At 46.5% G+C, this 17602-nt stretch overlaps 1 protein-coding gene across 1 annotated transcript in view; it reads right to left on the bottom strand.

Moving 5' to 3' along the window:
• Positions 1-13044, bottom strand: part of TFAP2D (transcription factor AP-2 delta) — a 54666-nt gene extending 41622 nt beyond the window's left edge. Inside the window, exons 1-3 of the mRNA XM_033863678.2 lie at positions 13006-13044; positions 11505-12002; positions 7955-8015 (exon numbers count right to left, since the gene is read on the bottom strand). Of these exons, the coding sequence (XP_033719569.1) occupies positions 7955-8015; positions 11505-12002; positions 13006-13044 (598 nt within the window). The remainder of the gene's footprint in view (positions 1-7954; positions 8016-11504; positions 12003-13005) is intronic.
• Positions 13045-17602: the final 4558 nt, after the last annotated feature.

The following is a 17602-nucleotide window of genomic DNA, read 5'->3' on the forward strand; positions in this document are numbered from 1 at the left end:
CTGTCCTACAGTTATCCAAGATTCCCCTGAAAGTGCTAGGACCCGGGTCTTTCTCCCTAAGCATTCCGAGGCTGGAGATCACCCTGAATGCCCCCTACTCCAAAACACAGGACCGGATATTGAGAACATCCAAGCAGCCAGCTCTCTACAGGCTGGAAGACGAGTCCTGTACACTTGGCTAAATTCCCAATGCTGGTGTCTGGAAACCTGCCCTCAGTTTGAAGCCTGAAAGGTCATAGTCTCAATGATCGAATTGAAATTCTTCTTGGCAGTTAAACTTGTGGCCAACATAGCGAAAAAATATACAAATGCCTGCCTCAGGAGCTGGAAAAACAAATTCAACTGTGCTTCCCCACCTCACAATCTCAGAGAGAATTTTTAAACAAATAATAATAATAATAATTTCTGCAGATTTCTGGTCTAGAAACTACCACTATACTTTCACTGATACTCTCACTTTTTACCCCTAGATGCAAAATGTATTTTAAAAGTAAACTCAAGTGACCTGTCAAAAGTTGAGATGAACAGGAAAGTAAGCTAGATATCAGTGAATCTGGGTTTTATTGTTGTGTTGTAAGAATCATGACCCTGTTAGCTTTAGGACTTAGGCAATAGTGAGGTCACCTGAAGCAAAAATATTAAGAAAATAAGGGAGTTCCCTGGTGGTCCAGTGGTTAGGACTCTGAGTTTCCACTGCTGGGGGCCTGGCTTCAACTCCTGGTCAGGGAACTAAGTTCCTACAAGCCGCACGCACAGCCGAAAAAAAAAAAAAAAAGAAAGAAAAGAAAAGAAAAAGAAAGGAAATAAATAATAATGTTTTTACTCAAAATTCACACATTTTCTCCTGAAAATGGGCTTTCAACTATGGTCACCATGAATCATCAGCAAATTTATATTCTTACATAAATCTTCCTCTCTTGCATGCTAGCCAGTACACACACAGTGGAGAACACAAGACTCTGACCCAACCGGTCTCAAGTTCATTATCCGTGTACGTGTTGTTTTCCAGGAAAGGAAAGGGCACAATTTTAGAACTTTCCTATCTCTGTTAATCTGCAGTAGGTTAAAAATCAAATTTAGGGAGTTGCAGAAGATTATAATTTTTGTAAAAGAAGGAGTTATATTGGGCTTTCTCCAACTGGAAAACTGCCCCCTTTGGGCAAAGTGAACCCCCTGTGCTGAAAGCCAGCTGTTCTCAGGGAAGTCACTGAGTCTGCCAGCTAGCCAAGAGAGAACTCTCTGGGCCCTGGGTCTTCTCTCCTGCATCCAGGTTAGCCTTCTGGCTTATGCTCAAATAAGCATTTATTAGGTAAGTCACACAGGCTGCATATTAAGAATATGTTTTATGCACACACAAATCGCCTGGAGGATTTATTTTGTATTCAGGATTAGCCATCAACTCTAGAGTCTTTTATTTTTTATGTCACAGCATCTTTAAAGGGAATTTCTGTTACTTTGATACTTGGCATTGCTGCAGCCTTGGGGAACTCTCTTGTCCTGGTTAAAGATTTGGCAACTTGTAGAGTTTACAGCAGCATGTGGGGAACCTGATGTCTTTCTTCCCAGTGGTTTATTTTTTAAGGAGAAAGAAAAGAGTAATAGGTCAACATAACCAGCGTTTTGCATTTGGAATGAAGGTGGGACGTCTCTAAGGGGCTCCAGACTACAGATGGCAATGATGAGATTTCAGAAAAGGAAAGTCATGAAAGGGTCAACTACGTCAAGCCATTTAGAGTGTTCCTCCCCAGTGTCACTAGCTGAAGTTCCTCTTGGTGCCTGTGTTGCATGTCAGCTCTTATTGAAATTATGCAATATTCATTCTAGACCCAGCACTCCAGTTAGGGGTGTCTCTGGTGCCACAGCTAGGGTTCTCATGCCAAACTTCTCTAGAGTACACCCCTTTTCCATTCATAGTGCACAGACGCAATACTTCCATGGGATTTACTATTTTAAAAATCGACATTTGGAGATAGAGCTTCCTACTTCCAGTGATGCTGCAAACTCAGATGGGTAGCTATAGTAACAGCATAAGAAATCATCTACTCAAGGTCACTTGTTAGGACGTGGCTATCATAAAAGGGATAACTTTGCCACAACTACAGTGAAAAGTCAACCAAAGCCTGTGTGGGGAACAAAACCAGCACAAAATACAGAGATGCAGATCCTCCAGCGGCCAGACTTTGTCAGATCCCGTGAGGCCAAAAAAGCACGGGGATGGGGCTGCACCCGCCTTGGCGTGCTGGGGACGGTGTGGGGGAGGGAAAGAGGTAAAAGGTTGGCCAACTAGTGACCCATGCGACCTTAGGCGGGTAATTCTGGGCCTCCGTCTGCCCATCTCAAAAATGGGGATGCTCACACCTGCTCCATTTATTTCCCTTATTTATTGTGAGGAGGTACAACGGAAAACGGACGCACGCGTGCTCGTTAACCCGAGTTAAGGCCACTCAACCTTACCATTGTGTTGAACAACCGCCGCGGCGCTGGGCGCAAGCTGCAGAGCGCGACAAGACCCGCCCACTTTTTACGCAGCTACGGAATCGGAAAGCCAGGCGCCTCTGCCTGGGTCCGCTTTTCCTCTTCTCCTTCCAGGCAATTAGGGCAGAGGTAAGAATCCGGGCCCTCTCCCAGGAACTGCGGCTCCCCTGGAACCCCTAAAGCTGCCTCTAAGCTACTCTTCCCCTCCGGGTGCCTTCCCGCCTCGGAGCAGAGCTGAGGACGGCTAGAGGCCCCGCACGCTACGCAGGTGCGATCAATACTTCCCGCGGGCTTCCGGGCGCGGGCCCGTGCGCGCAGCCTCTCCAAAGCCGCAGCGCCGCCCCACTCGCCGCCGCCTCGGTGTTGACATCATTAGACCAAATCTGGAGAGCAAAATAAATGCTCTGTTCGCCTTACAGCCAAACAGATGTTTACAATTCAAATGAAAGAAATACAAATGGCAGGGATTTTTTTTCTCCCCTTCTTCATCTCCAGTGATCGCTCGTTTTTTTCTGACACATTAAAAAATGTGTAAGTGATTACAGGAGTTTCCTGTCCCTGTTTGTTCTGCGGCTGCATTTCTGTGAGGTGCGCGTGTAAACGGGGTAGGATAGGAGCATTCTCGGCTGCTTTCTCTCTAGCCTCTCGCCCTTCTCAGTCCCAATTACCCACCCCTCGCCCCACGTAATCCCCTCCCTCCACGCAAAGCAGATGTTAATTGTAATCAAACAGTAAAGGGATAAGGGGCCTAACTGCAATCAAATAGGCCTCGGATGCCGCATCCGCAGCTAGTTGCACTGTTTGGGGGAAGGATAGGTCGTTACAGGTATTACTGGGTTACCAAGTCTGAATGCGCTTATCCAGGTCGAGATTCCACGCAGAACAAAAGAAAGGGAGGTCTGCACGGAGAGACCTTCTGGTTTAAGGTAGTGGTCGGTGTGTAACGTGTGTGCAGAGAGTGCTTTGGCTTTTGGTGATGTCCAAAGCAATAAAGAAATTAGAGAGACATCAGTAGGCTATGGAAAAGTAGCTCCCCTGCCCCTAAAATAGATTTCCAACAAACCATGCCTCTAGATCCTTCGGTACATGAATTTTATACTTCATATAAAGGAGACTGAATTCTGCATCTGCAGCATCTGTGTTTGGGCACTAAGACGGCAGGCGAAGCCCCAGGTGTATTTCTGACAGTATTTTCACAGTGAATGAGCCACAGGGATGAGTTTTGGTGATTTAAGTAAACAGAGATTCCAGGGGCTCTGACAAAAGAAAAGGAATAGGGCTTCTCACTCCCCCCCCCCCCCGCTTTAATCTTACTCCTTCCAGGAGCTGCTGAAAGAGTCAAAGTCTCTCTCTAACTCCAGTTCCAAAGCCCAGGGCCCTCGCGAAACCCGAAAATACAAAGGAAATCTCATCCTTCTGCTCAAGCCGCCTGTGGGCAGCCGTGAAGGCTGCAGACGGGAAGAGTGGTCGGGTCCATCCACCCGGTTAATGGCAGACTGGGCGACTGATGGTAAGCCCCCTTTCACGGAAGCTTTTTTTTTTTAAATTAAATCAGATCTGACAGTGTTTGCACCGCAGCGTAAATGCCTCCGCTGGTGTGCCAGTCACCTCTAAGCGATCTGACGCACTCCAGCTCTCTTAAAACGTGCAGAGTTCAGATCATATTAATTCCCCCAAAATGTTTTGATTCAAAGTAGTTTGTATTTTGTGTAGCCACGGGCAATCCAGTAAGCGCTCCTTCCTTCCCGTGGCCGGGTCCGCTCCCTCTCCGCGTGGCCCAGAGGCTATGGCGGTATTTAAGCTTCTGAAATTAGCCTGGGGCTGCAAGGCAGAGTGATCACAAAGCGAAACAAGGGCGCTTCCCCTCTTCACTTTTTTCTTTTTTTTTTCTTCCTTTTTTTTTTTTTGAGTTTGCCATCCCGATTTCACAAAAAAAAAAGACCAGGGCCAAAATGTCCCTTTCCACCCAAATATGAAAAAGCTGGGTCTTCTCATCTCATCTCCATCCTCTTCTGAAAGCCATGGGCCAACTGAACCCCTACTCCTGCATTTCCAATCTGGATCCTCTCACTATTAGTTTCATCATCATCATCATCGTCGTCATCAACATTGTTGTCCTACTATTAAATTCTCAGAGCGAGAAATGAAAGGGATGAGCATCTGACAAAGGGGAAGGGGCCATAAGGGAGCCTCGGAAAATTCAAGGGGAAAAGAAGAGTGGGTTTTCCTTTCTTTTTCTTCTTCTCCTTTTTTTTTTTTTAATGATTAAAAACACAGACGACTCCTGTAAATAGAAGCCTCATTTCTTCAAGAGATGCCTTTTGAAACCCAGTATCTGAATATTCAACGAAGGCAAAGCTCCACTCTGTACGTACAACATTAATATGATCTCTGCAGAATTTGCTACTCAGAAATATTAACATATCAAAGCCAGTGCCGGAGGCGAGAGAAGCTATCGATACGCGAGCACAGGGTAAAGTAAAGATTATTGGTTCTGATGGTTGGAGTGGCGGAGCTGCGGGCAAAATCGCGCACACCATTAACCGAGAGTGAGCGCTCGGGGAGCTGCACCTCCGACGCGGTGGCAAATATTTTATCTAGGTGGTAATTACCTCGCCGCTGACCCTCTTCCGCGTTCTTTGGCTATAGGGCTTCATTATAGGCAAAGACAGTGTAACTGCCACTTACCAGAGTGAGTCAGGGAAATGGTATTTTGTTCTTTGCAAACAGAAGTGGCCAAATTTAAAGAACTGAGACACACACCTCCCCCCGACAAGCACACATACCACACTGCAAACAGGACAGCCTCTCCCTGATGAATTCGTGTAGGGCATTTAGGGCACTGTCCTTTTTTCTAAAAGAGCATCCAGGGGTCTTGAGAAGTGAAATCTATTTTTTTCCTCCCACAGTAAATTCTGGAAATCATTAGAAATGTAAGTTCATCCGAGAGCTCAGCAGGAGAGGAAAAATGGCAAAAAGTTTTGCTTTTCAAGAAATCATGTTTCATATGGTGAGTCACCTGTAAAGCATGGATTAGAAGAGAAACAGACTTTTCCATCTGAGCTATTGCACAATATGGCGACATAGCAGAGCTTGAGTTAAAGCCCTCCCGATTTTTGATGAACAAAGGTGACTCGAGCTATTGATGTTAGAATCCTGTGTGCTACCAGTGACAATAGAGAGAAGGGACTTCCTTAGCGTTTCTTCAAAAACGGGGAGTCCTGAGTTGAAAGAGCTGGGCAGGCGGCAGGACAAACATCACCTTTTAATGCAAGACTTCCTTGCTATCCATTTGCAAATTGTCCTGAACATTGATCCTTTCAGAGTAAACAGACACACAGAGACACACACCCTGGTCTCCGAGGCTCAACTAAATTAATTGGCCTTTCTCTAAGACACGTGGAAATGGAATAAGCTCAGCAGCTAAATTCTGAATGCCTTTGCATGGAGGGGGGAAGGCTTAGGCTTTAGTCAAACAATACAGTCGTAAACCCCAAGTTACCTCCCCTCTCTCCTTGGAGCCACGCCGTTCTTCTAAAAGATCAATGTTTGGTTTAAAATAAATTCGGCTCCTATTTTTAGGTGAATGACGCCGAATTCTACAAGAGCAATCAAACGTTACCTAAGGAAGCCCATTTCCATGGCCCTGAGAGGACAGGCACGCAGTTTCCATCTTGTAGTGACTGGAGAGCTTTGGCCTTTCCTGGGCGGGTGGTGAGGGCTATCCCCTAAATCTCTTAACGAAAATTCAACGGATTGCACAGCCGCCTCCCTTCCAGCTCTCCGCCTCGGCCTCATAATTCTCATCCCCTGCCAGCTATTGTACGATCGGATGTAATTGCCAAGCATTTGAGAAGGTGATGTTGGAGCCACTGCGGAACTGAACGCAAAAACGCAGTAGCGCGAGCCGGGCTCTGGGAGGAGACAGCTCCGGGCTCTAATTAGTGGCGCTGTCCTTCAGCACCACCGACATCTCCGGGAGCCCTGAGTACTTGGCCTCACCTTTAGTGTGAGCACCCCAACAGACCCGGATCAGCACGTCACCTGGTCCCTCTTTCACTGTGTATTTTAATCCCTCTCTCCAATAATATGTATATTTTATTTCAATTTTCACTAGTCTGGGCCTATTTCATGTCATTTCAAAATGGCTGAGTATTGGCCTGTCTGACAAGCTTAATACGGCTCATTTTTTAAAATCTCTGTGGAGCAACAGTAGTAGTTTAAAAAATAATAATTTTCAAATCGCCATGGGGTGAAACAAAAGATTTAAATAGCCATTTAATGGAAGTTCCAAATATCCACTCTGACAATAGTCAGTTTCCCAAAGGAAAACTCTGTTTTCTTCCCACCTCAATTTAAACGGAGTTTCACATTGGACATTGGGTTGTAAAACCTGCAGTTTAAACATGGAATAATCCGTTGCTTCCTATAGATGCATTTTTTTCTTTGGAAAAACACTGGAGTCTTTTAACAAGCTTTGAAAGGGGTGGAGAGGGACTGAAGGACATTTATTTGGTGCCATCAGAAATGACTCTGTTTTTAGTGGTTCGGTTACTAGAGACAACTGCGGCCCTGGAGCTGGAATTAGTCCTAGTGAATAGGCCACATCTTATTAATTCGTATGAAGTTGGGGTAACAGCTGGTCCGCCTTGCCTCGTGTGCTCCTCGGGTTACTCAGCTTGCTAGGAAAATAAGCTTCAGAGGCTCTGGGTACAGTGAAGTGGGGAAGCCAGCAAAATTGGCACTGCCTTGAGGCCCTTAAAATGTCATAGTTCAAAACCTTTTGTCAAAATGGAATATTTGAGATGCAGCTCCCATCAGCGTCTGAGCCAAAATCAACAGCTCTCCACTCTTGCCTACCCCCCACCTTCCAATTCCATGGGTAACTCTGGATTCAGATGTTTCCCTCAACAGATGGGAACAAGAAAGCTTTATCCGGTACAGTTAACACCACCTCCTCCTCTCACCCTCCCTTAAAGAAAGAAATGTTCTGGACACTTAGAAAAATGAGGGCAGCTACAATATTGGTGTTTCATTAGCCTTCCCTGAAGCCCAATGAATTTAACCTCTCAAAGCCTCAAGCTAACATCATTACCTCAAACACCCAGGCTGTGGCTGGCACATTTAGGGGTAAAAGAGACCAGAAATTCTGCTCGAGGATGTGGTGATGGGAAAAGGGAGTGTGAGAAGGATTTTTTCCCTTTTTTTTTTGCCTCTAACTTTGGTTCTGTCACTGCTCCATTGAGGAAGAGCAAATCTCTTCTATCACAGCCTTTTGGACACAGGCTGGTTCAAGCCTCAGTGGAGGAAGGGAAACTTTTTAATGTGGGTATGCCTGTGTGGGACAAGAGTAATTGACCAAGAGTCATTGTTTCCTCTATCATCAGATGGGGATCTGATGTTTAAAAGCATCACTGGACTTTGAAGGCAAAGTAACAGATGAGAGAAGAATGTTTAGTTTTAATATGTTGTTACTTACCTCTTCTTATCACTCCACCTTGGCCATTGAGAACGAGCCCACACTGGGCTTCCACAGAGCCCTTAATAAAAGAAAAAGAAAGAAAATCACTCATATAGATACTAATAGATACATTAGTTAAGTCTTTCAACCTGTCCCACCCCGAACCCCATCTCCCCATAACCCCAAAGTAGACATTTAAATGCAACCACTGAGCTGAAGCAAGTTTGGAAGCACACACAATTTTAAGGGGAAAAAGTGTCAGAAAAACCACAATCTAAAAGTTGTATCAATTTTAAGGTATGCATTTCACAGCACCATACAATATTACACTTCAAAGCACAGGAGCGCCTTTTATCTTGGCATAAGAGAATGAGAAACGCTTTGAGTCTCCATCAAGGCACACAGCATATATATAGACAGTTTCCACGGCATTTTCTGCGTGGAGCAAATGACGCCAGAAGCGTCAAGTCTGGCACTGTGGGTTTCTTGGGAGCTCATAGGAGCTATTTCAAGTGCAGGATTCAGGAGATCTTAGGAGGGTTCTGTTTTACCCCAGATGTAGGAGCATCCTATCATGCTACCCAAAGTGTGTCTTATGGAGGAAACACCTTCAGTGTCACTCACTGTAGACCTTCAGCCTCCTAATGGATTGAGGGATCATTTGAGCTGGGAAGGAGGAAAAGGTCTGCTGATTTTTGATTAAGAAAAATAAAAATTTCTCTCTCTCTGTCTTCTTTCTTTTTTCTGAGTCGAAATGTGTTAAAGGCTCATTTTCCTTTACAAACAAACGAGGTATTGGACTTGAAAGAGGCCTTGAAGGGTGTTAACCTACCCAACAGCCCGTGAAGAGTTAAGTAAATGCGGAGAGAGTCGGTGCATAATAAAAACCCACTTTACAAAACAACCTTTACAGCCCTGGCTCCCTTTCGCTTCCCCATTTTCACCATATTGAGGCAGGCCTGTAAGACCCCCCTTTTCAACCTACTCACGAGTTCTTTCTTATTTTAACTGTTCTGCCTTAAAGTGATTATCAAATCAATATGAAAAAAAAAAGTTGGAGACTGAGCATAAATTAAAGCGGTGATGGGAAAAGGTGTGACAGTTTCCTTTGTTGGCCATAGCAAATCTTTTTAGGGGACTCAAAGATGGAACTGAAGCCACAAGACTGTTTGCATCTGTTAGGCAGACTTAGACCGCCCTCCAAACCATTGGACTTTCACTTAAAATTCTGTGCAGGGAAAAGTATATTTACATTTGTTGCATTTGAAATGAGGCATATGCTGATGAATGTTTTAAAAAGGAAGAAATAAAAGGAGAGAGACGGGTTTCTCCCACACATCCCCTCCCCATTTCTCTTTTTAAAAGTAGCTATGACTTTTTTTCTTTTTCTTTTTCATTCTGACAACTAAGTCCAGGAGGAGTGGAAGAAAATAACTTGCCAAACTTACAACTCGCTTCTATATCTGTATCAAAAATGTATATACACCCTTCTGTAGACATAGATGCATAAATATATACCATTCTCCTCTATTTCTTCTAGTGTCTTGGAGTGTTTCTCTCATGATGAATTTTCCCTCACTATGAGCAAAAAATGGCAAAAAGGAGGTTAAGAATGTTAAAAGACATAGGATGAAAGTAAAGTTTTCAAAATGTCTGAAATGGAAAAGGTAGAGGCCAGAAGTTCTCCAAGGAAGTGAATCACTTTCCCTCCCTGTCTCTGGCGCACCGTTAAGATGTTTATTTTCTTAGAGGAAATGAATCTTTGTCTCTTCACTTAACAAACTTTTCCCCCTCATAAGTAAAACATGTTGTTTGGTCGGATGACATTGCATAAATGACCAGTTGAATGGCACTAAGTCGAAAATTGGATAAACTACGGTGTTCTTTTGCACGGGATTCGCTCTTTGTCTCGTGCTTGCAAATGTTCTAATCCCCTCTTTTGAAAAATGCCCGGCTTTGTGCCTAGCACAGGAAAAAAATTTGTACAGATACAAAAAAATCAGCGGCAGACGTGGCTATTAAAAGGAGTAAATAGGTTTTAGTTGAGCTAAGCATTGAATGGCAGATTTTTTTCCTCTTGAGACATAAGGAGATCCTTGTGAAAAATGTAAAAATGCCCTGAGCGTATAAAATTATTTCGTGAATGTAAATGTAGAAAGCAAGGTTTATGGAGCCAAACCTTTTTTCTCGTGCGCGGATTTTGTGGCTTGGGCTCTTTGTTGGGACTGTAAGGGCTTTCGCTTTAATTTTTAAATAATCCCTTGCTCAGAGGTAAGTGAGGGGGAAAGATTTTCTGTGCGCAACGAGGGATCTCTTATGTCTCCGACTCGTGCTCTTCCAGTATCTCTCCTTTCATTGTGGGGACCTTGGAGAAAGTGGCCACCTTCGTGTGGACTCGCAGGCAGAGCTGTACTTTCAGCCAAAAGAATGCACAAACTCGTGTCTTCTGGGTTCTGTTTGGGACATGTGTGGACTTATTTGTTTGAAATGTGGCTGTGACAGTATGTCTGCATAATCATATATTCTATTGTTGGCAAACAATGTGCAAAAATACATTAAGAGAGAAAGTAGGAGAGATCATTTGATTGAGTCATGGCCTTCACCATATCTGAATTCCTTCCTTCCTTCCTTCCTTCCTTCCTTCCTTCCTCTCTTTCTCCCTTTATTACTTTCTCCCTCGCTCCCTCCCTACCTTTTCTCCTTTCTTCCTCCCTTCCTATTCATTTTCTCTCCCCCTCTCTCTTCCCTTGTTTCCTTTCCTTCTTTCTAAGGAGTTGCATCTTTTGTAAAAATTAATGGCTTGGAGAGTGAAAACAAAGTTGTGACTCGTTCAGCCAGGTGACGGGATTGGGTGGTCCTCGGGCAGCGAGAATCAGGCTCATGCCCACACCCCGGCCAATTGCATTGTGCAGAGCCTTTCATTGGGGTAAATTTTTGAGGCTTACATTTGCGATTCTTTACTGTCCACAACGATCTAGGATATTTGGTGAAATTTTAGCTGGCGCTCAGGGTCCCCCAAATGTTCTGAGAACAAACCAGCCCCCTCAATTCATAGTACGCGCCCCACAAGCTCAGTCTGGGACAAATGCCTGGAACACGCGGGTAGACGCAGCAAAGCTCCGAGACTGAGGGTACGATTGGTCATCAACTCATCGGGTCTTACGCTGAGTCCAGTTGGCTCAACCCCAGCCTACGTGATCTCCCCCACCCCATGCCTCAGGGACAGAAATGTGGATTCACAAAAGACCTCAGTGCAGAACGCCGGAAAGTGGGGGGGCCCGCAGCTAGCTGGACTCCCGAGCGTCCAGGTGAAATGCCTGCTCCAATGAGAGGGACAGAGTGGCACACGCCTCCTTTAATTGTTTTGATAACTTTCCCTAAGTGGTGTGTATGTGTGCGTGTGTGTGTGTGTGTGTGTGTGTGTGTGTGAGAGAGAGAGAGAGAGAGAGAGAGAGAGAGAGAGAGAGAGAGAGGTGGCGCGGGGAGACGGCTTACAGTCGGATTATTAACGGCGCGGGAGGGGGAGGGAGAGGAGGGGAGGGCGCAAATTCGCCGCATGCTTATTTACCTGCAAGTCGTCGGCTCCCGCGGCGGCCAGCCCCAGGCTGGGCCCTGGCAGGAGTCTTTGATCTGGGTGCATTCCATACTGAGAGCCATGGCTCATGAGGGACAGGTCGTGGCGGCGGTAGGCATCGAGGCAGCCCAGCTCCCGCCTCTGCTCGTCCAGGCAGGACGACTTGAGCGCCCGCGCATTGTGCAGGTTAATAAAGTCGGTGGGCTCCCCGTGGTGGATCTGCTGGTAGTACTGTTGCGAGTGGTGGAGCGAGTTCAGAGAGTAGGCGTCGGGAGTGACGGCCGGGTGGCTGTGCTGAAACTCGTAATGGAAGGACTGGTGGTGGAGCGGGGTGTACTGGTGGTTAGTGGAGAAGTAGGGGGACGCAAACTCGGTGCCGGTGGTGGAGTAAGTTAGAGGGGAAGAGGAGGAATAGGCGACAGTGGAATTGGCTACGGACTCCAGACAGCCAAGCTGCATCAAACGGTAGCTGTTTGATCCGTCGTGACGTATCTGGAAGGAAGAGGGGGAAAAGGGAGAGCAGAAAAACTTGAGGTTTGTCATTTTGCAACCGAGGCGCGGCTGTCCCGGAGCCGGGAGCTTTTCTCCGGCTCTCCGAGGGGCGCGAGCGCGCAGGGCTCGTGCCGAGCCGCGGCCGGGCTGCGCGCCTTCGCCGGGGAGCCTGTGCGAGCAGGCGGACTGGGGGTGGGCGGCCTCGTCCTCACAGTCGAGAGCTCGGAAAAATATCCCCCACCCTATATAGGTGCGGGTGACACACACGCGCGCGCGCGCACACACACACACACACACACACACACACACACGCACAGCCCCTGCCCAACTTGCACAGGGAGCCGGACCCGGGAGCCAGATTTGCCACTGACTCCGGGGCTGCGGGCAGCAGAACGAGAGCGTCCGCAGGCGCAGCGCCTCGCCACTCCAACCCGCTGCCAACGACGAGATGCCGCGGCTGTGCACGCTGGGATGTTCTGCCAGAGCTGCTCAAAATCTTTTATCTATATATTAAAAAAAAATCCAGTCTGTGCAAATCGCCCAACTTGCTCATTTTCTTAACCATTTGGGGCAGGGAATCCGACTCCCCCCTTTCTGCTTTAGTCTCCTAGAATAAGCCCATTCCAAAAGGGGTGCGTGTTCCCCACCCCCTTGTCCACCTACCGCCCCCCACCCCATCAATCTCTTTGCCTTTCTGAGTATCTTTTTCCCATCTCTATCTCTCTTCTCACCCCCTCCTCCCTTTCTTTATTATTAGGATTATGTTTTTCCCCTCATTATGCCAAATGTTTCTTAACGTGGCAGAGAGTTGCCCTTCCTGGCGACAGATGTCATAACGAACTTTCTCCCTTTTCCTTCCTTAACTTCCCCCGAAAGCCAGATTATAATTAAACGTAACGGTCCGATATAAATTAGAGACAGGGGAAGCTGCCACCGCCGCCGCCACGCCGCCGCCGCCACACACACGCGCGCTCAAAAAAAAAAAAAAAAAAAGTAATAATACCTCGGCATCGTGGACTAGTCCCGGAAAGGTAGTTGACATGTTGGGTTTCTCCGAAAGCTTACGATGCAATTTCCCCCTCCAAAAAAAGAATCGGGAAAAAAATCCAAACTTCTTGTATTTTCCAATTTTTTTTAAGGAAAAAAAATGTTCTATAGATAGAGATCTAAATTGTAATGGCTTTGCCCAGATCAGATATCTCCTTGCCTCGTACCCACTTAAAAACCTGTAGGAACAAAATTTTCCCTCTGCACAAAAGCAGCTCCCTGGAACAGATTTTGTACTTGCTGAGTATTTCTTTGGCTGATGTCGTAGGTCCCTTGGTAATATAGAAGTTTTGAAAATTAAGCATCAGCACTGAGAACTGGGCGGACAATAGGCAGAAGAGATTTATCCCAGGAGACAAGGAATAAATATTGTATCTTCGCCTAATAAGGAACTGGAGGTTCTTTCAACATTTTTATCCATTTTTTCCAACCTTTATCATGCTTTTCTATACCGACTGAGGTGGGGACTCATCTCTGCAGAGAGCATTTGCACACATTTTATTGTGAAGATAAAGATCTAGCCCCGATGTGTGTATATTAGAGATAGAAATATATATTAATTAAAGCTTCCTTTTACACAAGTAAGTGTTCATGCCTATTGGTTCCACTCCCTGGATGCTGAAAGCTGCTTTTTCCAACGAGTACCCAAATCAATTTCACCCAGACTTGGGGGTATCTGCCTTTGACCAAGTGGGAACAATACTCCTCTTTCCATATTTACATGAATTTGGGTTCTTTTCCCTTTTTTGAAAGGCAACACCTGGCAGTAGCTTACACTTTCAGCAGCTTTAAAACAAATAACCATGATGGACAGTCCCAAGTTTCCATCATAAAGAAAGAGTGTAACTGGCCATATATTTAAGAAAAATATAAGAGAATAAAGACTTGTGACAAGATTCTACATTTAGGTGAAACGTTGTCTTCCACTCCTCAACCCAACCTATTTTCCCCCTCTTTTTGTGTTTTACTACTTCTTTTTCGAAAAGACTGCTGAATGTTGTATGGACCATTTAGCAGGGGCACCAGGTATTTGAATACCATTACCCCCCCCAGACCCTTAAATGTTTGAAAGTAATATTTTACAAAGAGAGGGCATGAAGGAGGCAGTGCACACTTATCTCTGTCTCCTCGGTGGATTTCTCGACTTCCAAACAGTATTTGAGTTTCACTTCATTCAAAATTCATCTTCCCGCATCAAGTGGTCTAGCGCCTAGAGCGGGTAGCAGTGGCTACAGGCCCGCAATACTGAGGCTCTGCTGAGTCCGCTCACCAGCCCTGCCTGCCTCCTAAGAACCGGCTGGCCCCAGACTCATCTCAGAGATAGAAGGGGTAATTTCGTCTTAATTGCCATTGCATTTGGTTGGCTTTTGAGTGTTTAAGCTGAGAAGGTGTCTTAATAACAAGCCGCAGGCAAACAGGCAGGCATGTGGCTTTTTTTTTTCTTTTTCTTTTTTTTTAGGTCGGGGTTTGGGAGGGTTTATTAGGATCTGCTCATGCAGGCTAACTGGGGCTGTCACTCAGCACTCTTTGCTTTATATAAATGGACAAAGCCACACGACAAGAATTGAAATGCACTGTCTGAGATGGAGATCCGCGGTGCTTCAGTCCTGCGCAGGGATCAGCTGCCAGCACTTGCTCCCCTTTTCAGGGTGCGCAAGTGCCCCCCTCCCAACTTCTCGAAATTCCATATTTTGGTCTAATGAAGTCAGCTCAACAAAGATGAAAAGGAAGGATGACCAACTTGATCTTTAAGTAGGAGGGGTGAGATAAAGGCCGTTGCCACTGAGAGGCTGACTCCCAAAATGCTTGCAGTGGAATCTTTTGTTTGCCAGGACGGAGAGAGGCCTCTATATTCCACCCACAGACAAAATACGCGTCCGTGGCAGCCGGGGCCTGCCCCCAACACCTTACACCAGGAGCGCCCGCCCCTGCGGAGGTACAAACCTCCCCCCAGAAGAATGTGCAGGTTATCTAGAGAATGGCCAGACGCGCTTTTCCTGGTGGCTCTTGTTGGTTTCCCAGTACATCCCAGCTCAAATGGGAAAGGACAGCCCCTTCTCAGACAAGCCGCAAACCCCTCCCTCAACTCCCCTACTGTCAGATACATCTTCATTGAAGGCGAAGGGACCTTCTTTGCCCGGCTTAGGTCCAGGCAGCAGACGCAAAACCCTCTCCCTCGGGAACGACCAGGAGGCTCAGGACGTCTTGGCCGCCTGCTCTGACTGCTGTCCCAGCGCATTTGGCCTCTGCGTTTGGCCCTGTTGGGGCGAAGGTCCACACGCGGCCCCCGCACTTCTGGTACTCCCGGTAATGAGCTCTGGCCTGGAGCTGAGTACATCCAGAGAATGACCTCCATTTGTCCCGGCCATCTGAACCCTTCTGGACATCACCGAAGAACTGACAAACGTACCTCTCCCTTCCATTCCCTAACCCCACCCAGTTTTCCTGAGTGACTTCTAGGTACCAAGACAAAAGGCGTCCAGGCTTCATTTACTGTGCTTCTTGACCGCCCCCCCCCCCCACGCCGTGGTATCAGAGGAAAGTAAAGATCACGAGGGATGAGAAAAAAAACTTGTATTTAAAGGAGATGAAGCGGGGAGGGTAAACAGCATCTCCTTTAGCTTAGGAGTCTACTTTGCCAGGGCCTATGGCTTCTTTGGAAAGCTCTCCTCCCATCCCAGTGCCCCAGCTTCCCACACCAGCGTCTAAACTGTAGGGAAACCCCATTTGGCCAACTGCTCCCTCTCGCCTCATCCCAACTTTAAAAAAAAAAAAAGAAAGAAAGAAAAAGAAAAAAAGCTGTTTGTCCGTGAAAGAGAAGTTGGGGAAATCATAAGCGCCATATGTACATACTGGTCAGCAGCTCCCTTCCATCTGCTCTGGGGTTGCTTGGCGCGCCCCTTTTCTAAAGAAACTCATTGAGGCAGGTGTGTGCTGTGCTTGGTGTCTGTGTGTGTGTGTGATGAGCGCGCGCGGGGTTTGTTTCTGTCAGACAGTCCCCCCCACCACCTTCCCTTCCCATCCAATTAATAGTCTTGAGCAATTAATAAGTGCCATCCTGCTTGACCCAAAGGCTGGGCTTTTCAGCAAAGCTAATTCCCCTTTCTCTGCTTTGGCCCTTTCCGGGAGAGCGACTGGCCACACATTCTCCAGCGGGAGGTGTAATTGAATTAACTGGCCACGGTGAGTTGGAGACACAGTGACAATCGCCTGGGGCTCCCTCCCTGGGGAAACCGGTAGTGAGCATCCCAGCCTGAGCCGAAGCCGGACCCGCTCCGGTGCACTCAAGATAGCTCATAAAAGCACAGAGCAACCCTGCCAGCCCGGCACCCTAGAAGCTGGAGAGGGTCTCTCTTAGCACCCAGCGCTTCTGCTCTGCCTTCTGAGTCCACGCTCCACTCCAGGAGGGATTGTTCCACCGCAGCCACTTTAGGAATCAGCAGAGAAATCTTTATATCTAACGGGTTTGTTTTGGTTAGGATCCAGAGCTAGAGAAGAGAGTTTCTGAATGGTTTCCTACAGTTCAGACTCTGGTGTAGAAAGCTCAGGTCCCTTCCTGGGCTTCTAGGCTGGTACCGTACTGGTCACCCCAGTTTTCATCCAGTCCCAAACATCTCCATAGAAAGGATCTGCCACTCAGTGCGTGTTTGAGTTTTGTGGACAAGTAACAACAAGCAAGTGCCTATCCCTAGTTATTAAACATGTGTTTCTCCTCCTCCTGTTTCTTCTTATTCCTACTTGGGATTTCTTTTGCTCTTCCAAATGGATTTTCTATGGACTTTGTTCTCCTGTTGCTTGAACAGACTTTTCCTACAGAATTGCTTGCATAATTCTAAGTGAAGTAGAGTGGTTAAGGACTGTAATTATTTGGGCATTTTCAACCAAAAATACTTCCTTGGATATACACATACATCAACCACAGTATCTTCTTTCCCTCCCTCTGTTCTTCCTCGTTTCTTTTGTTTCTTCCTTCCTCTTTAGAGGAAGGTAGAGATGAGATTGAATCCATTAAACTTATGCCTTAAGGGAGCATGTGTGTACATTGTCTAAGAATGACATTTAGTGTGTTCTGCTCCAGCGGGGCACACAGTTCCAGAGCCCAGACATGAGCTTGCACAATAGGAGACAATTTTCATGATCGCGAAGACCCTGGCTTCGGAAGGGTACTTGTACAGGAGGACAGTGGAACACTGAAAAATCCACTATGTTCTTTCCACAAAGTGACCAAGAAGTGTAGATCTGTTCATCAGTACTTCTCCTAACCCTTCCAAGCCTCCAAGCCCCTTTCACTCCTTATTCCGGATGCACATAAAGAGCAGAGGTGACTTTAGAGATTCAAAAAAAAAAAAAAGTAAACAACTGCTGTGTCCTATCTTAGTGCTGTTTATTCTGGTTCTATCTGCCCTCACTTCTTTGTGAATCTCCATGAGCACTTCCACCCTGGTTAGTCTTCTAAGACAAACTCAGCCTGGGGTTTCCAAGAGCCAACCTCACAGGGAGCCCTCGGGGGCCCTCGCTCAAGAAGCCCCAGTTTCACAGTTACTCAAGCTTTT

The sequence above is a fragment of the Tursiops truncatus genome, chromosome 10 (assembly GCF_011762595.2).
Source record: "Tursiops truncatus isolate mTurTru1 chromosome 10, mTurTru1.mat.Y, whole genome shotgun sequence".
In the NCBI taxonomy this organism is placed as follows: Eukaryota; Metazoa; Chordata; class Mammalia; order Artiodactyla; family Delphinidae; genus Tursiops; species Tursiops truncatus.